Here is a 27,424-nt window from a genome sequence, read left to right on the forward strand (position 1 = left end):
GTGTCATGTGACTGGTTTAATGAAGAGCTGAATGGCTAATAGCTGGGCAGAAAGAAGTTAGGCAGGACTTCTGAGGGTAGCGAGGTGTCAGGAAAGGGGGAGTCACCAACTGGACGGAGAGGGAGCAAGGGAGCAAGACATTCAGGAGGACAGGTAAAAGTCGTAAGTCCCATGACAACACATAGATGAATAGAAATGGGTTAATTTAAGTTACAAGAGCTAGTGGGGTAAGCCTAAACTACAGGATGAACTTTTATAACTAATAAGTCTTTGTGTCATTTTTTCTTTTTGTAAGCTGGCAGCCCAAAGAAAACATCTATTACATGGATGTTCGTTAGACTGTACAAATAATGAACTACTGGCCTTAGTCCTAATCATCAAGACACCAATGATATCTGAGGGAACAGCAAATCTGTTGTTCAATCACATGAGAAATATGGCTGTATCATTATTTCAGTGAGCCTACAAAATAGTGGATTTTAAACAGCACACATAGAGGGCCTGAAACAGCTGAGTAAGGGAATTGAAGTAAATTGGTTTATACAGAGAGATAATTTTAATTTTTTGAAGATTTGTTTTCGTTTTATTTGAATGAGTGTCCACATGTATGTATGTACTCCATGTGTGTGCAGTGCCTGTAGAGGCCAGAAGAGGGCGTTGGATCCGCCAGAATTGCAGTTACAGATGGTTGTGAGCTGCCATGTGAGCCATCTCTCCAGCTTCTAAGAGATGATTTAAAAACGAGACCCTGAAGCCTTGGTCTTGCTGCTCAGTGATGCTTCAGTCAAAGTCACAAATTATGAGGGAGATCAGCTGTGCTATCTTCTTTTTCAGGCTCGCTGACTCTTCCCTTCTCCTAGGAGGATCCTTCTGCTCTCTGGACCCGGACCTATTGACATACGTGGATGTCCCTCAACACAAGCTGAAATGTCAGATAGTGTTGAAAGGCTTAGTAAAGGTCACCAGGTTTTATAGCTTTTAAAAAATATTTTTCCTTGAGATTTTCTAACGACTCCTCAATCTGTTTTTGTTCCAGAAAGCCCTGCAGTATCGCCCTCCTGAGAAGCCTTTTGCAGCTGCTTTGCACTTTCTCAGGGCTCTTCTCTGTTCCCATTGCAGCTTTCTCTCCATCCCCCCAATGTGCTTATTGCCTCCCTGCTGCCATGCATTCCAGCTGTGCATGCCTGGGTTTCTGCTCTTTTTGTTATTTCCAAGGGGCTTTAAAACAGCACAGCTGGTTTTGCCCTGCTGTCTTGTTTCATGGTTCTCCTGAAAGCCCCAGATCATCTTCTCCTTTGCCCTCCTTGATCCACACATATGTATAGCAATTTTATTATTCGAAATGTTTTTCTGCATTCTGTAGTTCCCCAAGTGACATATTTGCTCTTTCTTCCACTTCCAACCTCTCAGAGGACTGTGTTGTTCTGTGGTCAATGTTTTCTTGCCTCTTGTAGATTCTCATTAATGCCTTGCAATGTGATCTGGCTTCATTCCACCACAACTGATAAAAATCTTTCCACAGAGTCACCAAAGGAGCTAACCTCTAGATCAGCTACATTTTATCAACAAGTGTGATCATGCCTTTTTGTTTGTTTGTCTAATTTTGTTTTTTGGGTTTTTTTTTCATTGTTATCTTCTAAGCTGCAAAAACCCTTCATCCTAGGATTTCTGGTCCTTCTCTGTGTTTTATTTATTTACTTATTGTTTCCCATCTGTCAAAGTCAGGGGTTTTATTGACATGATATAAACACCAAGACAAAAAGGGCTTTTTTTTTTTTTTTTTGCTTACAACTCTCATGTCATGTCACTGAGGGAAGTCAGGTCAGGAACTCATGCAGGGCATGGACTGGAGGCAGGAGCTGATGCAGAGGCCGTGGAGGGGTGCTGCTTACTGGCTTGCTCCTCATGGCTTGCCTTGCTCAGCCTGCTTTCTTATGCAATCCAGGACCACCTTCCCATGGGTCATACCACCCACAGTGGGTTGGGGCCTCTCACGTCACTCATTAATCAAAAAATGCCCCACTGACTTGGCCACAGGCTAATCTTATGGAGGCATTTTCTCAAGTGAGAGTCTCTCTTCTCAGAAGACTTTAGTGTGGGCCAAGTTGATGGAAAAAGAAACCCGCTCACTATCTCTCATCCCCTCCATCTCCTCAGATGAAGACACAGAGCAGCATTTAACCCTTGGCTTTTAGTTGTTTCTCCTTTACTACCCTCATTTCATCCTGTATCTTGGAGTCAAAATTTCTGGTTCTTCAGTCTGTACCTTGAGCTTTGATTGTATATCTCAATGGGTACCCTTGACAAACACTCGCCAGGCAGTGGTGGTACACACCTTTAGTCCCAACACTCGGGAGGCAGAGGCAGGCGGATCTCTGTGAGCTCAAGGCCAGCCTGGTCTACAAGAGCTAGTTCCAGGACAGGCTCCAAAGCCAAAGAGAAATTCTGTTTTGGAAAACAAAACCCAACAAGCAAACAAAAAAGACAAACACTCAACACCCTACTTAACATTGAATTCATTTTTTTCTATATAAACCATACTTTATGTACTTAAGTATAGTTGTGGGTCTGTTTTTTTTTTATCTTCAGTCAAGCAGTTCTTAATTTTCTATCCTCTCCAGACCTCCATATTCAGGTGTCTCTCCCTTCTTCATTTTTGCATTTTTTACCAAGCGAGGCATGAGGCTTTCTTAATTTGTTGTCCAGGTTACTATGGCTTCTTTCCAGATGATCTTATAGATTCTGGTATCGTCTTTTTCAGCCAATTCTGTAAACCACTGCCAAATTAATTGACTGGCTACTTAAAATTGTTGTCTCTATTAGAAAACTCAAAGCAGGGCAATTTCTCTTGTCTCCTAACTTCTCGGTGTCATTAACAAATTAAAGAACTTATTTTAGACTTGGTCCTGATTCTCTATTGTCTTTAAGAACAGGGATGCATCTGCCTTAATGATGAGCGCCTCCTGGTCGCATGACTTACCACCGACTCTGTGAGCTTGCTGCTGCGGACAGAAATGCATTCCCATGGAGGGTGAAGGTCTGTGATTGGTGAACTGAGAACTTGTCAGGATGACATTTTGCTAGAATCAAGAAAAAAAGCCTTATGTTCCCTTGGCTGTAGGGCCCCTGCGGTCCCAGGTCTGAGGAGACTGGCTGAAGGGATGGGGATGATGGAGAAGCAGATGATCAGGCTGTTGACCAGGTTTTCCAGTTTCACATGTGTACTGTGTGATGTGTACGTGTGCATCAGGCAATCACCCTCCATTGCTCTTCCACCTTATTCATTAAGACAGGGCTTCTCAATAAAGCCCAGGGATTTGCGCAATCTTCCTATCCAGCTTGCTCCGGCTGTAATTACAGGTAGGCCATGATGCCCATGTGGCATTTATGTGGGGCTTTTGGGGATTCAAACTCGGGTCCTTGCACTTGTAGAACAAGCCATTTAACCACAGAGCCACCTCTCCATCCCCTACTGACCTCAGTTTACCTGTTGAAAATAATCTCATCACCATGACCAAAATCAATGAGCAAAATTTACTGTGTCTTTTCCTTTGTTGTGGTTGTAACATTTTCTCTATATTCAGAGAAGAGCAATAGTCTCTCACAGTATTTCAAAATGCAAGGTATTTGAAGGCTACATGTTACAGAATTAAAATAAAATACTATTGTTTCTCCATTTTGTCATTCTTATCTCCTAAGCAGAAAAAAAAACCCACCTTAGCCTGGATTTCTGTGCTTCTCTGGTTGATTGATTGATGGATTTGCTTCCTGTTTTCCTTCACGAACCAATCTCCCCAAACATGAGAAGGAACACAGGAGTCTTTACTCATATTATGGGAGTTCAGAACTTAATAGGCACAAGAATAAACTCAATAAACAGGAAATTCTGGAAATCAAGGGTTGGAGAGGTGACTCAGCAGCTGTGGATGCTTGTTGCTCTTACAGAGAACTCAGGTTCAGTTTCCAGCACCCACATGGCTAACAGGCAGCTGGAACTGTGGCTCCAGGGGGTATAGTGCCATCTTCTGGCCTCTGTGAGTAGCGACACATGTGCTATACATACATACATGCAGGCAAACACATCCATGAAATAAAAATAAATCTGAAAAAAAAATCTTTAAAAGAAAATTCTGGAAATCAAGATTAATTACCACAGAATGGCGTTTGTTTCGTTGAATTAGCTGTGCTGTGGGCCCCCCCCCATCAAGTTTGGTAGCCTCAGGGTTCATCTATGTATATTCATAGACCACATGTCTCCCTTGCAGATGAGTTTCAAATGGGAAGCTTTTAATCACCGCTATGAGAGAATTTCCCTTTTCTTATATTGCTGGTAAAAGCTTTCTTTTTCTTTTTAAACCAAACAAAAACAATAGATGGAGTCTGCTCTGAGCAAGCAGACTAAACTTCAGCCCCAACTGTTTTCCTCAAGACTCATGAAGCCTTGGGTCTGGATGCTGCAGGCAGACGTGCGCTACTTCATCTCCGGGTGGGAGGGGGTGAGTGGGAAGGCAGTAAGTTTTTTTTTAATTGCTCAGGTGTCATTGTTTGTTCATGTCACATTTATTGAGATATCAAAATGCCACACTGAACAGAATAGCAGCGTCTTTGTTCCTGTCGGGCGACTGCATCTCACTAAGCACGGACGCTAGCTGGGGTTGAGAATATTCCATCGAATATGGGAATGCATTTACAGTAGCATCTCAGCTATAACACTTCAGCCTCCACTGACTTTCGGTTTGTATGGATTTCGGAGACCATCATTCTCCGGGTGCCTGTACTCTGCCAGGATGTTACTCATCCCTCTGTGGGCGGGTGGCAGAGGCTGAGTTGTAACTTACTGAAGCCGAGGGTGGGATCCTTTGTTTTTCTGGGCTTCCCATTATGAACCCACCTTCGCGCACATTTTTCCTTTGAGTTTTATGATGCTCCGTCACAAACACAAGTTCACAAATCACATGCATGCATATGTATATGATGTATGTATACATACATACAGAGAGGCATAATAGAGACTATGGCTTGGAACTTCTGTGAAAAGGGCTTTGAGAGAACTGGGAACAATGTGCTGTCTCTATTTCATTCTAGGCATGGGGATGGGTAGGGTAACTTTGCCTCCACAGTGAGTATGTAGGGGGGCTAGAGGTCTCCCACCCAGCATTCCTGCACAGGGGCCCCACTTGCTAAGTCAGGACTGGAAACTGAAACGTGAATAGTCATAAGAAAGATGACGACAGATAATAAATGGGATTCGGTGTCGTGGCAGTTGAAATCTGAATGGTTTTTCTTTCTTTCAGAAAACAACCCACCGCTACAAATTCACCAGAGAATTCAGTGGGATCTACTTAAGAAACTGGTGATTAAAGGGTTAAAAGATAACAAGGAGAGGGGAGGAGAAGGGAGAGGGAAGGGAAGGGGAGGGGAGGAGAAACAGAAGTCCCATTCAAGCCATAAATCTAAGACCCACTGTGTGTTTTTGAAGGCTTCCCAGGTTGGAGTCCGAAGCCGGGCCAACTCTTGCCTTCTCGGATGGGATGGGGGAACTCCCTCATCAGAGGAGACCGCCAGAACTCTCTCAGACTCAGCCAAGTTCCAACGTGAATTCCCCACCCGGCCTTCCAACTACCTTCAGACACCAACAACACTCTCTAGGGATGTCATCTGGAAGCTTCCCCTGGGTAGAAAACTCAGAATGGGAGAGATGGGAAAGCAGGTGTTTCCCCTGTGATTCTAAACGCCGTGGAAAGTTGGGCAGTCGCCTCTGTTCGCCATGAACACCAGTCCCAGGAAGGCAAAGGGAGTGGGCATGGGGGAGTGGGCGACGTGGGAGCATCCCAGGTTGAAGGATATGGGATTGTAGGATGCAGGATGTGGGATATGGGATGTGCGATGCGCTGCTTCCGGAGATGGGTGCAGCAGGTGCCTATTCTCCGACGTTCCCAAGGACACCAGCGGTGCTCTCTCTGGCACCCTGGCTGTCTGAGCCCCTGTCCCCCCCCCCCCAGCCCGTACCAGACCTGGGGGGCGGCGCCTGCTCAGGGTAATCATTGTCCGCCGGGCGGGGGGAGCGGGGGTGGGCACCGCGGGGGGCGGGCAGCGGGGCGCGGGCATAAAGGGGCGCGGCGCGGTGCCCTCCCGTCTCTCTCAGCATGCCAGCCCGCGCCCTTCCTCGCCGCCTGCCGCGGCTGCTGCTGCTCCGTCTGCTGTCGCTGCATTTGCTGCTGCTCGCACTGCGCGCCCGTTGCCTGAGCGCTGAGCCGGGTCAGGGCGCGCAGACCTGGGCTCGCTTTGCGCGCCCTCCCGCCCCTGAGGCCGCCGGCCTCCTCCACGACACCTTCCCCGACGGCTTCCTCTGGGCGGTGGGCAGCGCCGCCTACCAGACCGAGGGCGGCTGGCGACAGCACGGTAAAGGCGCGTCCATTTGGGACACGTTCACCCATCACCCCCAGGTCACCCCGGGCGATTCCCCGATCGCCGTGGCGCCGTCGGGTGCCCCGTCGCTTCCTCTGCCCTCCACTGGAGATGTGGCCAGTGACAGTTACAACAACGTCTACCGCGACACGGAGGGGCTGCGAGAGCTGGGGGTCACTCACTACCGCTTCTCCATCTCGTGGGCGCGCGTGTTCCCCAATGGCACCGCGGGTACCCCTAACCGCGAGGGGCTACGCTACTATCGGCGGCTGCTGGAGCGGCTGCGGGAGCTGGGCGTGCAGCCGGTGGTCACCCTGTACCACTGGGATCTGCCGCAGAGCCTGCAGGACGCCTATGGCGGCTGGGCCAATAGAGCCCTGGTTGACCACTTCAGGGATTATGCCGAGCTCTGCTTTCGCCACTTCGGTGGCCAGGTCAAGTACTGGATCACCATTGATAACCCGTACGTGGTGGCCTGGCACGGGTACGCCACCGGGCGCCTGGCCCCGGGTGTGCGGGGCAGCTCCAGGCTCGGGTACCTGGTTGCGCACAACCTACTTCTGGTGAGTGCGAGGGGGCCAGGCAGGGGGCGACCTTTGGGGACAGAGGGCCTCAGAAGTGCCGGGGCCACTTTCAGGAAGCCACACTTGAACCTCATTACGGGGTCTCAAAGGACTTGCACCTCGTAGGGGGACACCCCTCAGCAGCTCCGGGCTCCCCTTCAGAAGTGGAGTTAGAACCTGGAGGGAAATCCCGCGGTACGCACGAGCGGTGGGGCCCTTAGATAAGGGCACAGAACTCTGTCTAGTGAGGAAGGGAGCAAGCGCCTTTCCTTGGATGTTCAGCGAAGTTCCTAGAGGTAAGGGCGGGGAAGATTTATTAGAAGTAGCTGCGGGGACAGAATGAAGAGGCGAAAGTAACAAGTTTGTCTACAAACTGTAGACAGGCATTGCAACCTGCTATAGAACTCCGTGTTAATCCAGTAAAACCTGTCTTGCTAGAGGCACAAGGTTACTTTGCATATAGTGCAAAGGTGTCTAAACCTCATCCCTAAACTGTTTGCGATTAAGCTGTGTTTAGAGGTCCCGTCTGAGGCAGGATAGGATAGGGAACTGACTTGCCTCCACCATCAGTGGTTACCATCGAACTGAAGACTCCCTTTACACACTACAGGATGAGCATAAAAACACGGGGCCGACTACAGCATGTGGCTTCACCAACATCTGTGTGTCACAATGCTGTGTCTCTAGTTGAAGGGATTCCTCACGGTCGGAGGAGTTACCAGGTTTCGCAAAGTGGTTCTGAATACCTTGAAGATAAAGGCTAGCTCTAAACACTTTTTAACCAGACAGGCACTTCAACCTGCTAAGCTACAGCGTCCGGCCTGTTCTAAACACTTTTAGTCGAAGCCTTAGACAGTTGAGGCAGAGCAGCGCTCCTCTGTTGCTTCGACTCCCTGCCATCAGCCGCTGGTAATGCGATCTGGGCTTAAAGGGAATTGTATGCCAGCCTCACAAAATCTGAGTTTGCAGTGGTCTTGGTGTCAGGTAGGTGTGTATCTTTTCACACTGGCACTGGCACTTTTAGAATCGTTACTCCTAAGTGTTGTCAAGGGAACCAGCAAGCCCTGAAACAAATCAGCTCAGTGAACAGATTAGTCTAGAAAAACTGGGGATGGGGCGGGGGGGTGCTATACCACTTTTTGAAGACAAAAACAAATTATCAGTTCCAACTAGAAACAGATTAGGATCCACTCTTTAAAATTTAAATCATGCAAATTCTAGGGTTTGTTTTTTTTTTTTTTTTTTTTTTTTGAATACAGGTAATATTCTGTATGCCTGCGGAAGTGGGCAGTTAGTTGCCATTTACATTCGGGTGGTTAGTTGCCATTTACAACATGAAGGATGGCTCGGACACTCTCTCCTGCTCCCTGTCAGTCCCGGGTTTAGCTTTGCAGTTGTAATTCTTGAGGAATTACACAAAAATGCTGCCAAACACTAACTGTCCTTTGCAGAAACGAGGTGGACTTTGTAGCCGTGAGAAATTAGTAACCGGCCAGCACGCGGCCCATTTTTGCTGATGCCGCACATGGAACCCCAGTGGCTGTAAAATATTAATTTTACTTTTAAAAAAATGCCTTTGGGTTTAGAATTTAGTCATCCCGCTACCTTATTTAGAAGTGAGGGGTCGCGAATAAATGCCATTGTGTAAGATTATTTTATTGAGCTTTGGGTGCCGTTTCTCTGTGCTTGTGTGATGGGGAGGGAGAGCTTCACTTTATCTGAAAAAGTCTAAAGGTGCAGATTTTGGTAATGAGATCTTTTGGTTTAGACACTGACGGTTTTGGAAAAAGTTAGAGGCCCCGAGCCCTTGGAGTAATTAATTTGTTTTTTAATGTGGAATGCTGGGGAAGGATCCCGTGAGCCAACATCTCTCCCCTGTGCTTCCGCTAGTCTATAGGTGGGCTTTGGAGACTATGGAAGTGGATGGAATCTCCACTTTATAGGGATTGCAGAACCACTTGCTGATGAGTTAGTTGGAGAGCCTGAGTCTGGGCAAACTTCCTGCAAATTTGGAGGCCCTGCTCACAGTGGGGGTCTCTATACATTCTTTGGCAGCTTCCTGGTGTGAACTTGGACTTTGGCTATTGTGTGGGATGGGATGAAAGAAGGTGCTCCTTGCAGAGCATGGAGCTGGCTACTTTGCTCGTCAGAGTTCTACAACAGAATATGCCTTCTTCCTCTGGCTGGCAGTCAGACATCTCAGTTTTTATGATTCTCCTGAGGTACATTTCTTGATACCACAGCCACCCCCTCCCCCCACCGCCAAAGTCTGTTGCTGGGGAGTCTTACCTGAGGGTGCCTCTGAGATTTGGTTATGCCTATGAATTTCTGGGAGGTCCAGAACCAAGTTGAAGGTACGTTTAGCTCCACCTCCTCATTTAGAGGGGATCGCTTAGGCGTGTTGATATCAAAGGTCACATCTTGACTTTGCTACCACATCTTGTTTCTGAACCATTGCTCTTGCTTTCTGGAATCAACTCCTAAGCTCGGGTTTTCAGACCCTCACCGTCTCATGGCTTCTGTTGCTGTGACAATCGAAACCCCTGACCCATAGCAGCTTGGAGTGGAAAGGGTTTTGGTTTTGTTCAGCTTGTAGCTTGTAGTCTGTCATTCAGGGAAATCAAGGCAGGAATCTAGAGGCAGGAGCTGATGCAGAGGTCATGGAAGGGTGCTGCTTACTGGCTTTTTCCTCATGGCTGCTCAGCCTGCTTTCTGATAGCACCCAGGATCACCTGCCCAGGAATGGCACTACCTACAGAGGGCTGAGGACTCCTGTACCCATCACCAAATAAGAAATGCCCCATAGGCTTGTATACGACCTGACCTTACAGAGGCATTTTCTCAGTTGGGGTATCCTCCTCTTAAATGACTCTAGCTGGTGCCAAAAAAATCAGCCATCACACCCATTCTCCCCTGTGTCTTTTCTTGGTACCCTAGGCATTCCTTTTGTCTTTAGAGTGCCTTCTTCACGTGCCTGGGTCCAGAGCTCTGTCTTATAGCCTCCCATTGGGAAGCCCTCCATGTGAGTCTTGGGACCCCCAACCCCTGCAATCCCGAGCTGCCATATTCAGTCTCCAGCTGGGACCTTTCTGAGCATCTGGCCCTGATAGTTTTGTCCACTTAGCTAGTAGGCAAGGCAAGGCAGGCCACAAGCAACATGCCCCAGATCAAACTCCCTTTTTCCCCATCTGTCTTAATTACAATTTCTATCGCTGTAAAGAAACACTATAACCATAGCAACTCTTATTTAAAAAAGAAAAAACACATTTCATTGCGATGGCTCACTTACAGTTTAGAGGTTCAGTCCGTTATCATCGTGGTAGGGAGGATAGTGGTGTGCAGGCAGACATGACGCTGGAGAAGGAGTTGAGAGTCCTACATCTTGCAGGCAACAGGAAGTCAACTGAGACACTGAGTAGCATCCAAGCATAGGAAACCTCAAAGCCCACCCACACTCTGACACACTTCCTCCAACAAGGCCACACCCACTGCAACAAAGCCACACCTCTTAATAGTGCCACTCCCTGTGAGGTTATGGGGACCAGTTACATTCAAAGGGCCACATCTTCTCTGTTTGATACTCTGCTCTTCTAGTTGGTCAGGCGCCAATTCTAACTCTTCCCTTTTCCCTCCCTCCCTCTTTCTGTCCCTCCCCCCTCTCCTGGGGAGTGGATCCAGAGCCTTGAATTTGCTAGACAAGCACTGTACCCCACTGAGCTGTATCTATGATATGACTGGGGCTCAGGCTACCCTTGGGTTTGCCTCAGTAATGCCCTGGTTTAATCCCTTGCTCCCTGCCATGTAGCCCTGATGGGTCTGAAGGAGCGCCATTGTGTGTGAAGAGTACAAATCCCTGCTTGCTACAGTCCTGCCTACTCCCTACGAACCACTTTGCATGCTCCTTTGGTCTCTCACTTGAACGTCATTTCTTCCTTCCTTGGCATCCCATGATTCTTCGGTGCCTCTTAGCAGGTTAGTTCCCCACCCCACCCCATTAGCTGGTCAATTTCTTAAGCAAGGAAACCTTGTTCCCTTTATCTGCTTCTTTCGTAAGTGTTGACCTAGGGCTGGAGAGATGGCTCTGTAGGTAAGAGCGCTTACTGCCCTTCCGGAGGACCAGGGTTCAGTTCCCAGCACCCCCAGGAAAGCTCATAATGGCCTGTAACTCCAGTTCTAGGTGATCCAAAGCCCTCTTATGGCCTCTGTGGGCTCCTACATGCCAATCATTCACATAAACTTGGTAAGAGCACACACAAATAAATGGAAAATAAATCTAAAAACAACAAAAAAAAAACCACCCCAAACCAAAAACCAACCTAATTTTCTCTTGGTGGGTACCGAGTTGCATCCCAGCTGCCCAGTAGCTTAACTTTGCTTTTATTACTTTACTCTTGGGGAGCTGCTCCTTGTGTCCGGGTGCCTAGCCATCTTCTGGTGGGATGGGGGACCCCCCCCCATCTGGCAGGTAAAATCTGGCACTCAGGAGTGAACTGCTGAAGGTCATTGCCATGTGGCTCCATTGTAACCACTTTCATTTAGAAGTTGTCAGAATTCTCTCTACTGCACCATGAAGATGTTTCCAGAATGGGGTGAGTGGTGAAGTCTGCGTTAACCTGAGTGAATATTGGGGAAAACTTTGTCATACAGTTCAATTTTTATCCCCTAGTAATTAATGTGCATGCATTCACATGACACACAACATGCATGCATTCAAATGACACACAACGGGCATGCATTCAAGTGACACACAAGGCACATGCATTCAAATGACACACAACATGCATGCATTCACATGACACACAATGTGCATGCATTCAAGTGATACACAACGCTCATGCATTCAAATGACACAATGTATAATGTATATGCATTCAAATGACACACAACCTGCATGCATTCAAATGACAGACATCGTGCATACAAATGACACACAACGTGCATGCATTCGCATGACACACAATGTGCATGCATTCAAGTGATACACAACGCTCATGCATTCAAATGACACAATGTATATGCATTCAAATGACACACAATGTGCATGCATTCAAGTGACACACAACGTGCATGCATTCACATGACACACAATGTGTACTTTCAAGCCACACTTCAGGAATTTCCCTCTTATTAAAATGCCTTTGGAAGTATCAGCCGGGTTGAAGGTTAATATATTTTATAGAACGTGGCTGAATTCCGTGTGCATTTAATCAGAAACAGTTAAACTGCCTGTCAAGGCCCTTGAGTCTCTCTGCATACCTGATTGAACACAATGTTCTCTGGAGACTAAAGTCAAGTCCTAGATAAAGAACTAGTGAAATAATTTTTGAATCATACCAGTGTTCTTAAAATGTCAATTGTGGGGTTGTGGAGATGGCTTAGTGGCTGAGCGCACACACTGCTCTTGCAGAACCTCAATTGGTTTGGTTTCCAGCACCCACACTGGGTGACTCACAACCCCTTGCGACTCCAGCTCCAGAGGGGTCCAATGCCTCCTGCCTCCTCAGGCACAGGCGCAGGCAATAACCCCCACTCCCACATATACATAAGTAGAACGTAGTGGAAACAAATTGTTAAAATCTCGGTTGTTTGGAGGTAAAGAGAAAGAGGAAATGTAAACTGCTAAGAGCTTAAGTAACCCCAGTGATGTCAGTGTCCATTTGGGGGGGCACAGTGAGCACTCGGCCGCCTTAGCAGAACCGCAGTTAGCTAAACTGTAGTCAGCCATGGCTTCTGGACCCTCAAGACCTAAGTCAATCCACCGTCTCTAAAATACCATTGTTCTGTAGCACGCTTTGCGTAATTCACTTGTGGGGAAGGGGCTTTATTTCCCTGAATACCGTTCTCAAAGCATCTAGGTGAAGGGTGGGAATAGAATGCATGCCTGCTGGGAGGAGGCGAGGCAGAGAGCAGGAGCAGCAGGTGCCCATGATTATCGCATGCTCTGACATCTGCATCCTCTGCAGAAAGCCCCAGGAGTTACAACGCACACTTACATGGGCCACAGTGAGCTTTTATGTGTTCCTGTGCTGTGCTGGTGCTTTTGGCATGACGTTAGTTATTGCTGCGTCTTGGGATACAGTCTTACTCACCTTCTAAAGACCTAACGCTGTTGACACAATGCATTCACATGACACACAACATGCATGCATTCAAATGACACACAACGGGCATGCATTCAAGTGACACACACAATTTGTGAGTCAGAAGAGACAGACTGCTCACGCTTGTGATTCCTTGAGGTGACAATCTGTATGTAATATTTCTATTTTTTTTACAATCTGTATGTAATATTTCTATTTTTTTTTGAGATTTATTTTCTGTGTATGAGTGTTTTGCCTGCGTGTATGTTTGTGACCACGTGCATGTCTCCTGCTGTCAGAGATTGGAAGAGGGTCTCAGATCACCTGGGACTGGAGTCATGGATGGACGTGAATTACCACGAGGGTGCTAGAAATCAAGCCTGGGTCCTGTGCAAGAGCAGCAAGTTACCTCTTGAGCCATCTCTCCAGCCCCTCACTTAACTTCTTGGAACGTAAACCACTTAACAGAATGAAGTCATTTTAGAGGTTATTTTAATAGGATTTTACCAAAGACTTCTTTGAATCTTTGAAATACTCTATTTTCATATATAATGTATTATTAGCAGGTGTCTTGTTGGTCCTAGGTTGGCGGACACATTGTGCTGTAAGGTCTACAGAAAATAACATAAGTATTTGGTGAGGTGTGTCTTCAGACTCTGAAACGATTGTTTGACATGTGGCTGTCAGAATAGCATCCATGAGCGAGCACCACTGTGGCCTAATAGATACTTTTCAAGCTGAGAACAGTAAGGGACATAGAATTTAAATGTGGCGATCCTATCAAATTTATTTCCACGTCAGTAAGTGCCTTTTTGGTTTCTAAGCAGAATGGCAGAATGGGGAAGGGTCTGGGAAATTCATGTCAACCTTCCTCCCTCTAACTTCTGCAGGATAGTCAATGGAAATCCATGTCAACCTTCCTCCCTCTAACTTCTGCAGGATAGTCAATGGAAATCCACGTCAATCTTCCTCCTTCTAACTTCTGCAGGATAGTCAATGGAAATCCATGTCAACCTTCCTCCCTCTAACTTCTGCAGGATAGTCAATGGACCTCTTCAGTTGCCTCTGAGTTTCTTTCATCTTTTGTTTTGAATTGACACCTGCTGTCACAGAGCTCAGTCCCTGGTTATCTGTTTACCTTCCTAAATGAATAAAATAAATCATGTCAGCATAGGGCAGCGGCTGTTGGGGAATGCTTGTCGTCCTCCAAAACTCGGGTTGAGTTGATTGCTGCTGTGGTAGGTGGAGCCTGGTGGGGGGCTGTGGCCAGGGGAGTGGGTGAGGCACCCGAAGATTGGATCTGTTGCGAAAGAGCACTTGACCTCCGCTTGCTGTCTTTCCTGGTACGGTCTCTGCCACGTGGACCCCTTTTTCCCATGATGCACTGGGAAGGCTGTATGCAGCTCCTTGATCGCGGCCTTCTGAACCGTGAGAAGTCACTTTTCTTTAAAAGAATGACCTAGACCGATATTGTTATAGCAACGGAAAATGAGCAGAGGATTAGCTTTCTAAATATTTGAAAAGGCCAGTGTGTGCTTCCTAAGTGTTTCCTCAGTGTGCTAAAAAGTCTGCTTCAAGATGCTGGGATTTCCCCGCCTCCCCCCTCCACAATTAGGAACTTTTCCCCAGAGCTTCCAGCAGTAGCAGGAAGGGGTGGGGCTGAATTCAAGAGCACACGTGTAAACGCTGGTTGGGCCTCTCCATTGACTGACCCATTAGCAAGACACGGAGGCGCAGAGACAGCAAAGTAGACCAAAAAGACCGTCTGCATGGTCTGGCTCCACCCCTACCCATAGCGCTTCACCAGAGGAGGTGATGGATGTGGGCGACAGGACATGGAATCAGAACAGGCTCCCTCAGAGAACACTGACTCGTGGCGCCATGTGCATTTATAGCTCTTTCTGTGGGCCTATGGCTCTTTCTGAGGGCTGGCACCTCTTGCCTCAGTGGGCAAGAGGCCATTGTAGAGCCTTTGGGGACACTATCCCCACCCCTGGTTCCACTTCTCTCTGAATCCCAACCACAGGCCCTCTCCCTTCAACCCTTTCTCCACCGGCTGTTCCAAATTCTCCCACAATGCTGCGTGCTTCTCTATACCCCTGGAAGGCTTGCTTGCCTTTTAGTGTGTGCTCTGGTGTGCACATCCTGAAGCCAACAGCATGACTCTTTCTTACTGTCTGATGAGCATGGAAGATTCCCAGTCTAACTGTATGTAACGTGGGATTGTGGGGGAAGTGCAGATAGTCGGGAGGCTTCGCACCTCTTGCTGAATGCCCAAGCCTGTGTTCCCTGACATAGGACAACAGGCTCCTTTTTCTTCCACTCTGCCTTTCACTCTGGGAGGGGCTGGGTGCAGTGTGGCAGGGGTTTTAAAGTGACCCAAGAGGGACAAGGGAAGACTGCTGTCCTTCCTCACTTACAGAGGATTAGGGAGCTGCAACAACTGTCAGGCAGTCACACTAGAACCCTCAAGGCCTTAGGAGAAATAAGTAGGGATGACAGTAGGGACACCAAGGGAGACAGGCCAGTTTTGACAGGTAGGAGGGGAGTGGTTAGGGAAAACTATGCAGGGGAGATCAAGGGCTGCCAGGCTCTCTGTGGAGGCTGCTTTGAGCTTTCGGGACCAGGCTGTATCTGTTGGGTGGGAACTACTCAGTAGCAACGAGAAGAGCCCCAGAAGAGCCCCAGAACGTCGTCAGATGACCACAGCTGAGCTCCCAGAACACTGCTTGTACCTAAGTAGCGCGCGAGTCCTATGTGGGCGGTGTGTGCCAGACAGACCAAGTAGACAGCAGGCAGTGGAGGCCTGCGAGGCAGCCCCTCACTGCCAAAGGCAACGGTTCACTTGAGGCTCAATATTTGGAAACCATGGGTGGAAAAGGACCAGAAGCTGGAGGGATGGGGCCTGGGGATCTTCAAGGTGTCTTGCCATATTTGCCGGGCAGAGCTGAGCAGGGGTCCAGGTGCCCACAGCTTTCTGTTCTGGTAGTTTTAGCTGCCACCTCACTGAGACACTCACTCTAGACAGCTAAAATCCTCTCAGGCTCTTCAGTCCCCATGCGCTGCTGTTAAGGCAGGCTGTGCCTGTCGTCTCCTGTGGGCATTTATCTTTGAATTCACAATCTAACTAAATGCCATCGAGACAAAGCTTCCCATAGGTGGAAACATGCTTTTTGTTGTTGTTGTTGTTTGTTTGTTTAATTGGAAATAATAGAAATGTAGGAACATTTCTGGAGCAGCATAAGGAATAGTGCTATATGGATTTGGTGGAATATTCTTAGCTGGCTGTTGAGACAGCGACATTGGATCAGAATGCCGCCCATGGTCCACTGTGAGAAGGAAAGAGCTGGCGGCTCTCCCACAATATCTTCTGCATCTCTGCCGTAGAGATGTGCATGAGTAGTGCTGGGCCCTCCACAGTTCTCTGACTTTTCCCAGGAACCCCTCCTGGCACACAGATCCAAGAGTAGAGTAGGTCTTTCCATCTGTCCCCTCCAAATACTGTACTCCCCACTGTTTGGTTCTGGTCAGCTGATGCAAACCTGCGTACTCAGGAAGAGAGATTCTCAGTTGAAGAATTGTATACTCCGGATTGGCCTGTGGCACGTCTGTAGGGCATCTCCTTGATTGCTAATTGAGATAGGAGGCCCAGCCCACTCTGGGCAGCACCATCCCTATGCAGCTGGTCCTGGGCTGTAGAAGGAAGGTATCTGAGTGAGCCAGGGATGGGGGAGGGGAAGGGAGAGGGGAAGGCAGTGGGAGTGTAAAGCCAGTAAGCAGGGTTCCTTTGTGGTCTCTGCTTCAGCTCCTGCCTTGACTTCCCTCCATGACAGACTGTAACCTATCAGCCAAACACACTTTTCCTTCCCCAAGTCACTTTTGGTCCCTGTCTCATCACAGCAACAGAGAAGGGGATGAGGACAGTTTCTGAGAAAATATCAACGTGTTGAAATGGTTTGCTTCTCCCCAGCAGGTGTCTGGCTGGAAGGGAGGGGCCATTCAGATGGTGGGTGTGGAGAGTGAGGTGTGCCCTAAGGTGTCCCTGCAGCCTGCCCTGGAGCCTGCCTGTCGGTGTCCAAGCTCTCAGGAGTTTCCTCTCATGAGTGCCCCACCAGCCAGCTCCCAAATAATGACATGGAGACTTATTATTAACTGTGAAAGCTTGGCCTATAGGTTAGGATTGTTCCGAACCAGCTCCTAAAACTTAAATTAATACATTTATATTAATCTATATTCTATCAGGTAGCATTACCTCTCTTCCATCTTGCATTCCTGTTTCCTCCTGTGAGCCTAGATTCTCCTCCTCTTCCTTACTTTTCCTGGAAATCCCATCTATCCCTCCTGCCTAGCTATTGGCTGTTCAACTTTTTACTACACCAATCACAGCAAATATATCGTCACACGGTGCATAGATATCTCACAACACACGAGGCCCATGGGCTCAGACTTAGGATTTGCCATGACTAATGGGACGGTGTAAATGTGATGGGAACAAAAGCTTATGGCTGTGTATGCAAGAGAGCTCCCACCAGGGGTTTTCTCTCCTTAAGGTCAGCTTCTGGACTGTGAAGTGCCGTCATGTCAATTGCAGTGGCTTATTCATTTTATTTCTGGTTACTTCTCCGAGAATTTCATGCAGTATATTTTGATCATGTTCATGCTTCTCCCAAACCCTCCCTGGAGCCCCTTTCCAAATCAAATCAATTTCGTGTCCTTTTTTTAATAGTTAAAAACATTATAGAAAAACTCATCAAGTCCAATGTGTGTTGCCCAAATACTCGGTGTGAGCATCCACTGGAGTGTGGTCAACCTCTTAGCGGACGTCCTCCTAAAGAAACCCCATTTTCCCTGTGCTATCAGCTATCAGCTGCTGATAGCTCCTGAACTAGGCGTGGGCTTCATGCCTCCCTTCTCCTTGCTGGGACTTTTTCTGGCTTGGCCTTGTACAGTTCTTGTGCATGTTGTCCCAACCACTATGAATTCCTACCTGCAACTGCTCTGTTGTGTTGGGAAAAACACAGCTTCATTGTAGTCACCTACCAATCCTTTGTGTGGTCTTGAGCTCCCTCTTTGGAGAGAGTAGCCGCAAGCCAGGTCACTTTTCAAAGTCCTGAAAAGTGTGGATTGTGGTGGATGGGTGGGGCGTGGTTTCAAGTACTCACCTCAGCTAAATGCACAATGAAGGGGTGAGAAGAAAATCTATGGAAACAGAATGAGTGCATTACTCACAGGTTCCAGAGATGGAAGAGCAGGAAGCTGGTGCTAGTCTGGAGGTGATGGGGGATCAACTAGAGAGCAGAAAGGGAGAGGGGAGGGAGGTGGGAGCCGAGATAGGAGTCACAGTGCCAGTGAGAGAGCTCTTTATCAAGGCCCCTGGGCATCAGTCCCGAGGCTTCCCCGTGGGAGTCGTGGATTGTCTAGTTAAGAAAGCACAAATGTAGCACTGTTTGCTTGTGGGTTTATCATGGCCAGCGTGTTGGGGAGCCTGGGAATTTGGGTGGGTGGAATGAGACATTACCTACGCAGGGTAGAGAACTTTAATCTAGGCCACAGGTGAAAGGGCTTGACTGGGTTTCAAATAACTTGTATCAGATTACAAATGATTACCATGGCAGCAACCGCGATTTACAGCAGGCTTTATGATACTGGGCAATCAAGGCGTATCTGGTGCGTTCCAGCTCCACTGGAAACCCACTGCGTAACAGAAGAGCATATCGAAAGAAGGGCCTCGCCACACTCAGTCCACAGGAACCAAAGAAAACAAACCTTTGTTATTTTAGCCCTCTAAATCGGAGGCATTAATACTTCACATTATAACAGTAATAGAAAGAACAGGAAACAATGAGGCGATGATTCAAAACTGTCCTAGAACTGAGGACAGGAGAGTCCACATTGATGTGCTGTCTTAGGGTGGGCATTGCAGAACATAGCTGATGCAGTGTGGCCAAATCCTTCCTGCCAGGGACCCAACAGCCTTTTTACTCAGTGAGTTATAAGAAAACTGGCTTCCATTGGGAGCTGAGCGAGGGATTAGGACTTTTGGCCATGTGGTTCCCTGTGGAACCTCTTTCTAATTCTCCAGTGTATTAGTCACCACTGTTGCTGTGGTACAACCCCCAGATTCTGGAGGAAATTTACAGCTCCAGGGGAGAGCCACATGGGTGAGGGGAGTCTGGCGGCAGGTTACTGCAGCAGGAAGCTCAGAGGTCACCTCTTCAACTGCAAACACGAAGCGGAGAGAAAACTGGAAGTGAAGATCTCCTTCTCAAAGGTCACCCCTAGTGCCACCCTTCCTCCCGCAAGGCCCCACCCTCTAGAGGTCACACCAGTCTCTCTCAAAAGTCCACCAACTGGGGACCAAATGTTTGACCATGAGCCTGTGGGGGACATTCTCACTCAAAGCCATCCCCATATCTGGCTTCTGGAAACTTAGCAGTGGTTCTTGGGAATCTCAGTATTCCAGGGTCTCATCCTGTCCTGGGGATTCCAACCCTAGTTCTAGCCCTTCTCCATCAGCCTGGCCGGAAGAGGAGCACCCACACTTCTGAGAGGTGCTTCGTCCTGAAAGCCATATTCCCAATGGCTTTGGCAAAGAGTGTGTGTCTCTATTGGGTCTCCTGTAAGACGCACTCCTCCCGTGAGTTGTGTGGCTGGAATAACGTGCTGCTAGCTCCTGAACGCTTGTGTCTCTCAGCTTCTTTTTTCCTTCCTCTGGCCCCACTCCCTGCAGACTCTATGAAGCCCATGAGAACCTGTGGCTTGCACACCAAACTTGAGCTGTTTGGTAAAGGCTTTAGTCTTCTCTCACTGGCAGACCTCAACGCCATGCAGAAGGGAGTGGCCGGCTCATCTCTCCTTTCCTTGCTGGTGTTGGAATGCCCAAGTCACTACATTTACAATGTGTGTCCCTCAGCAGGTCATTTCCCAGGTTACCCCAGGTGAAATATTCATCAGCGGGGGCTGTGCTAGGGAGCTATCTACCTCGACATATTGCTTATGCCGGCATTCTTTTCTTCAGGGCGGTGACTTGGCTCTGTAACCCCACCTGCGTTAGTCTGTGTCCTCTGAGAAGCAGATGTCAAGGCAGGGATGAATAAATGGGCAGAAAACCCACCTGGGAAACAGTTATGCATGATAAAGGGGAAGGGGCCAGAGAACGGGAGCCACTCTTTAGCTCTTGATGCAATGTGATGTCTGGAAAGGGCAGGAAGGGGTGGGGGGTGGCGCTCGTGAAAAGGGTCTCAGATGTGTGTGTGAATCTAAGAAAGATCTGCCGAGCCAGTGGCGCTTCCTGAGCCGACAGTGCTTGTGGTGGGAGTCTGTGTCTTACTGCAGAGTCTGTATCGCCCCTGACATTTTCTCTCTGAGAAGCATGGCCACGGCAGAGCTGCAGCAGTGCTCTCAGTGTGATGACAGCTGGTGCCATTGGTCAACTGTGCTCCTTATGGCAGGAGGGCCAGGTGACATATTGTCATGGCCACCGCAAAGACCAGTGAGCAGTGCCATCCCAGTGAAAATTATTTCCAGCTGGGCAGTGGTGGTGCATGCCTTTAATCCCAGCACTCAGGAGGCAGAGGCAGGCGGATCTCTGTGAGTTCAAGGACAACCTGGTCCGACAGAGTGAGTTCCAGGACTGCCAGGGCTACACAGAGAAATTCCTGTCTCAAAAAGCTGATAGATGATAGATAGATAGATAGATAGATAGATAGATAGATAGATAGACAGATAGACAGAGAGATATTATTTCCAACCTAGAACTCATGAGTATAAAATATAGAAATTCTCAGATAACCAACAACAAGAACCACCACACCATCAACCAAAAAATAATTTTTTTTTCCCATGAGTTCTTCCTCAGGAAGTTTCTGGAGCAGTGGTTCTCAACCTGTTGGTCTCGACCCCCACAGGGGTCACATAGCAGATATTTACATTATGATTCATAAAAGTAGCAAAATTACTGTTCTGAAGTAGCAATGCAACAATTTCATGGTTGGGGGTCAGCACAACATGAGGAACTGTGTTAAAGGGTCGCAGCATTAAGAAGGTTGAGAGGCACTGGGCTAGAGAAGAGCTTCCACGTAAAATCACAGAACAGAAGGCAGGAAGCACGGCGTGCAGAGGCCACGGGTAAGCCTGCAAGGTAATGGGGAAGTGCTGGCCCGCGAGGCGAGCTGTGCTGCAGGCCCACAAGAGCCAGAGCAGAAAGGAGGGGGACTCCTGAACTATGTCTCCAGGTTGGTGTGAGCCAACGGGAGTCTGTGCTGCAAAGATGCTGGGGATGGTAAGATCAGTGAGCCACGAGCACAAGGAAAACCGTGCAAATGAAAAGGCTAGGTGACTGCTAACTTCACAGAAAACAAAACCCGGGAAAAGGGGCTTCATTGCCGCATGGCTCATCTGTGACTAATACTTAGGATGGTGGAATAAGCTTGCCCCGGATGTTAGTGAAACCAAAAGTTTGCAAGGCTAATTTGTCAGTATACGAGGGCTAAACTGTTAGCATCCATGAAACAGGACGCCGGTGGATACTGCTACAATAAGAGAGTGTGAGCAGTAAATTAAAACCTAACTGCTGAGCCATCTCGTCAGTCCCACTATTTGACTTTTCAAAGCATAAACATGTATCACTGCCATAAAAATGAAAATGGGTATTTTTTAATCATCACTTTAAAAATTATTTTGGCTAGTCATAACATTTATAGCAGTCCAGCCCATAGAACTCATTTTTTAAAAATATTTATTTATTCTATATACACTTTCCAGGATACAGTGCCAGATCTCATAACAGATGGTTGTGAACCACCATGTGGTTGCTGGGAATTGAACTCAGGACCTCTGGAAGAGCAGCTAGTGTTCTTAACCTCTGAGCCATCTCTCCAGCCCCCATAGAACTCATTTTGAGGCAAGCGTTGGAACATTTCCGTGTTTTCAGAATAATGTCTTGTGAATTTCCGTGTCTGCTTACAGTGAAAGAGAAGCGTCGCTATGAGTACACCCTGGGGGACAGTGTGAGTCACCTTTTCAAGTAGAGCGCTCCCATTAGTCAGTGTTCCAAATTTCTATCAGTCCTTGTCACTAAGAAGCAACCATCAAATTTTTAACCATCGAATGCCTTCAAAATGCTGCTCTGTAAGCAAAATCTATCTTGTGTATGTTCTACTTTTCTTCTTTTTAACTCCAAGCATGTCACACAAAGGTTTAGGAACTTATGGTATCTGGAGAGTTAACTATTGTGTTGTTGCTAGATGAACAGTACGATACTATCAAATTATTTGAGGCTAATTTACTAGACTAGTTCTATTAATTTGTGTTGGCTTCCGATTATCTTTCCTTTGGTTTTTCTCTTTAATTACAGTTTGCTCATGGGTTGTTACTATGAGATTTACATTTGCTTCCCTTTAAAATTGAGACGTTTAGGGCTGGAGAAATGGCTCAGTGGTTAAGACGGTTGCTCTTGTAGAGGACCTGAGAGGACACACATAGCCGTTCACACCAGTTTCGGGGGATCTGACGCCACCTTCTGGCCTCCTTGGACACTGCATGTACCTGGTGCACATACATACATGCAGGCATACACTCATACACATATAACTGAAATAAATCTTTTATAAAGAAAATTGTCATCCTTTAAGTGCCCAAGTGTTCTGTGATCCTTCAGGGTGTCTGATGGCTCCTGCATGACCCAGTGCCAGTTGTCTGAGGCCACTCTTGGAGTTGATGGATTTGGAATGGATGCAGATTCCTATAGACTTGCTGTCTTTGGTAACCAGAGAGCACATGCAAAAGGAGGCCAGTCCATAGGAGCACACCAGGCCATGGAATCCAAATGCTGCATTCTTTTTCTTTCTCTTCATGTTTAAAATGTCCCTTTTGTGCCAGGGGAAGACACACTGTGCAAATTTGGCCTCCCTTCGGCCTCTGGTCCCCCACTCAGCCTTTTAGCCACTCCAAGGGTCCTGCTGTTGCATTTGGGGATCTTGTTTTCTTCTCCCTGCCTCACCCTGCTTCTCTAGCCACAGAACCAGAGACCTTGGTACAGACAGGCATTTAGTTTCATAAAGCCAATGCATCTTCAAAGAAATCAGGAAGCCAGGTGATAATGGTAAGTGGATTTATTAACACTTTGTCCCTAACAGAGACAGGAAGACACCTACCTTTCTCTCCTTCTTTTCTGTAGGAGTGTTACAATTTCATAGAAAAGATGAAAAAAAAAAAAGACTCAGAAATATGCATATATTAACGAAGAGGTCAAAGCTGTGAAATCTCTCCCAGGAACCAAGTTCCCCCTCTAGCTGGTACGAGGGCTTCACTTTCCTTCCTTCTCCCAAATCCTGGAGCCGGGATTTATTTTTTAGAGGGCCGTTGTTTTAAAAGTCTAGTCGCCAAGGGAGGAGCAAGAGTTTCTCTCTGGAATATCTTGTCTCAGTGTATCAGCTTAATTTTGTGCTCACTTCTCCACCAAACACATTCTGACCTTCCGTTTAAAACAGCTCAACCTAACAGGAAGTGGAGGTGATAATTTCTGGGCAGGAAATGGGGAGGTGCTTCTGGGAGATCCAGAAACGTGAAACTCACAGGTGCTGCTGGTGAAACTCTACAGAAAGGGTTTCATGGGCTTGATAGCTCAGCTCCTGAAGAGAAGACTCATTAGGGCTCACTTTATAAAAAGAAAGCAAACAAACCTTTCAGCCACTCTGGATGACAGTGATTCCCGAAAATGCAGGAAAATCTGAGAGTTCTGTGAACCCCCTGGCTAGAAGCCAGTTCTTTCTTTGCTATGACAGGTCAACACTGTGAAGCCAAGAGGCTCAGGTGCTGTTAAAACCCCTGGGTAAACGTTTGAAAATTAACCTGAGCAAAGACCAAGGACATCAGCAGCTTTTCCTTTTAGTGATAAAGATAATCTTTGGCAATTATTTTTGATCACAAAGGCAGGTTGTAAGGAACACTTCTCCTGGGTCTGGACAGGGCGAGATTGCCTGAGGCCTCGGGACAGACCTGCCTGGCCAGTCTTCTTCTCTGATTCTTCAGGGGTGCTATTTGCCACAGGTAAGGGAAGTGAAAATCCCTGAAGGTGGGCATCACCTTCCGGAAAATGGAGAGCAAGGGAAATGCTGCTGGTAGGGGTACATGCAATGTCTCCTCTGTGGAGATAGAAGTAAAGAGGTTAAAACCACATCATAGCAATGGAAGAATAAAGACTCTGGTGTGCGCCACCAAACAGTGCCCCCCCTGAAACAGAACCAAACCAAACATCTCTGAAAAATTAGCTCCCCTCTTTGACACACCAGGTCTTTGTTTTCCTCCTCCTCCCTCAACCCCCTCCTCCCCTTCCTCTTCTTTCTCCCTCTTTTCCTTTTCTTCCTCCTCCTTCTCTTCCTCCTTCTCCTCTTTCTCACCTTCTTCCTCTCCTCCTCTTCTTTCTCCCCCGTCCTCCCCCTCCTCCCTTTTCTTCTCTTTTCCCTCCTTCTCTTTCTCCCCCTCCTCCTCCTTGAAGTACCCGCTGCATTCTAATGCATTTTAATGTGTTTGTTGATGCCTGTCACTCCCCTTGCTGACAGAACACAGAAGGCCCCAGAAGCGGTGCCACTGTCATCGTATGCACTGTATCATGTCTACTTCAGTGGCCAGAGCGGTCAAGGCCACACTCGGGGTGAGTCACAGCCTGTGGCCTGAGTAGCATTCCACCACAAACAGGTCAATGAGAAGAGGGTGGGAGGGCGGATGGATTGATGTTTACTAGCTACAAATCCATAAGGCACATTACATTTTTCTGTAATCTTTACCCTCACTGTTGACGGAGAAACGCATCCACCTGTCATTCTTCCCTGTTGAGTTGACATGTTCTTGCCTGTAAGTGGAAGCAAGCAATTTAAAAAGTCAGGGAGCTTTCCAGAGGACCACCAGGAAGGCTCAGGGAGAGCGGGGCTGCTCTGCTGTCTGATTCAAAGCAGAAGAACCTGGTGAGAAAGGAGGGCACTCAGAAAGCAGAGGTGGCAGTTATGGGAGAAAAGCACTCTGTTGCTGAAAGCCAAAAGGAGTTGTTTGGTGAGGGTATTCCAGAATGATTGTGACAGACGTTGGCAGACGGGAGAGGTCCTGCTTGACAGAAGGACTGTGGGTGGCCTCTGCTGACCTTGAGGCGGCACCTGTCTCCGAGCTCACAGTCTTGTCTCTGTTCTGCATCTAACCGTGCGCCTCCCTCCCTGTTCCTTCACGCTTCTCTGCCATTAGAAAAATAGAGGTACAACCTGGAATATTGGCACTCTCCCATGTCTCCAGTCATGACAGTGGGCTTGCTGTCTAGCCCAGTGACAGTTCTGGCTGTGAGCTGGGATATTTTATTAACGATCTAACATCAGGGATTTGGGAGTGGTTTATTTTAGGTTATTTATTTTTATGTATGTGGATCTTGCCAGCTTGTATGTATGTCTGTGCACCACATACATGTACTACCTGAAAAGACCAGGGGAGGGCGCTGTGACCACTAGGACAGGAGTCACAGATGGTTGGGAACCACCATGTGGGTGCTGGGAACAGAACCCAAGTCCTCCACAAGAGTGGCTTAACCACAATGCCACCTCTCCAAGTCCGAGAAGAATTTTTGTAGTGATGTGATTTAGTATCAGGTAGAATGATTTAGTGATTGTTGTCAAGTTCTGCACAGATAAATACTGAAGCACAAACCTTAATCTAAAATTTACCGATGTGTTTGTCTAGTGTGAGCTATGATTTTTTTCCATTCTTTGAAGATATATATATATGCGTGTATGTATGATATATACATGTATAGATACATATATATGATATATATGATATATATATATATGTCTGTCTGATCTGTAACTCCCTGTGTAGACCAGGCTGGCCTCAAAATCAGAGATCTGTTTGCCTCTGCCTCTTGAGTGCTGGCATTAACGGTGTATTCTACTATACCTGGCTTCCTTTGAAGAATTTTGAAGCCAGTGAAAAAGACCTGTTACTTACCCCACTCAGCAAAACCAAGACAAGACCATCTCAGGTGACAAAACTCCTAAGCTACAGCTTGATTGAAAACCCTGCCCTGGCTTTCATTCCGGTGCATTGCTAGAGCACTTTAGCTGAGTGTGAAAATGAGAAGTAAACATGTAAATATATGCAAATATATGCATGTGAGGGAAGCTGGGCTGGGATCCGCTGAAGGAAAAGATGGGCTTGATGAGGCTATGGAACTGAGAAAGAGCTTCAAGGGCCTGACTTCAGGATGTTGCTCCCCCATTTTAGCAGCGTGAAACACTGCTTTTCTTCTTCTCTTGCAAACAGACACACTTACACACCACTTACATGTATGCACGCACAGACACACCCACACACCTACACACTGCTCCTTAGTAATTGCTGTGGAAATGCCAGGACTGGTGCACAGGGGGATTAGGTGTGGAGCAAAGTCACACTGGTCCCAGACAGTAACATCCTGCACCAGGCCGCTGAAGCCAGATGATGCTTGCTGGAGCCGACCCTGCCTCCCGGTCGATGCTGGATGGTGGGTGCGGGCACATGTGCTTTCCGTCCTGTGCTTCGAGCCACCTCTCAGAAGTCCCACAGCTGTCACCTTGGTCAGCACTGTAGGAGTATCTATGTTTTGGGGGAAAATGCATCCCAGCCTCCAGCTGTTCCCACTGTTTCCTGCAGCAGATGATTTGAGTACTGAGACTTTGACCACCGTCCCGGATCTTCAGCTCATCTCTAGGTACTCCTGTCCAACTCACTTCACTTCACATTCAGAACTTTCATGCCAGGTGTGGTGGCGCACACCAGCTCTCGGGAGGCAGAGGCAGGTGGATCTCTGTGAGTTTCAGACCAGCATGGTCTACTTCGTGAGTTCCAGGACAGCCAGCGCTACATACTGAGAGCCTGTGTCCAAACAAGCAAACAAATAAAATCCAACATTTTTAAATTTATAAGCAAGCGAGCACCTTTTCATATCCTGCTCCCATAGTCTCTATTGTAAACTTACTTTCTAAAAGCCATAAACTGTTAGTCATTTATGCTAACTATGTGGGTAGCGTTATTTTCGCAGCAAACCGGGCACATTCTTAGATCGGTGCCTTCCATCTATGGTTTCTGATCGTGCTATTAAACAGACGGTGCTGGAGAGATGTTTTGCTCCCTTCACGTCTTCCCTAAAAGGTGGCACTGGCTTGAGAAGAGAGCCCAGTTGCTTGAGTTAAGCGCTATGATTTTACATTTCATTTGTAGAGGTCCAGGTGATTTGGTGAAACAAAACCCAGTCAATCCCAACACTTGGGAGGCAGAGGCAGGCGGATCTCTGTGAGTTCGAGACCAGCCTGGTCTACAGAGCTAGTTGCAGGACAGGCTCCAAAGCCACAGAGA

The 27,424-nt window shown here is 47.6% G+C and overlaps 1 protein-coding gene across 1 annotated transcript in view; it reads left to right on the forward strand.

Moving 5' to 3' along the window:
- Positions 1-6,146: 6,146 nt before the first annotated feature.
- Positions 6,147-27,424, forward strand: part of Kl (klotho) — a 41,515-nt gene continuing 20,237 nt past the window's right edge. Inside the window, exon 1 of the mRNA XM_005371243.3 lies at positions 6,147-6,971. Within this exon, the coding sequence (XP_005371300.1) occupies positions 6,147-6,971 (825 nt within the window). The remainder of the gene's footprint in view (positions 6,972-27,424) is intronic.

This window comes from Microtus ochrogaster, unplaced genomic scaffold (assembly GCF_000317375.1).
Source record: "Microtus ochrogaster isolate Prairie Vole_2 unplaced genomic scaffold, MicOch1.0 UNK102, whole genome shotgun sequence".
In the NCBI taxonomy this organism is placed as follows: Eukaryota; Metazoa; Chordata; class Mammalia; order Rodentia; family Cricetidae; genus Microtus; species Microtus ochrogaster.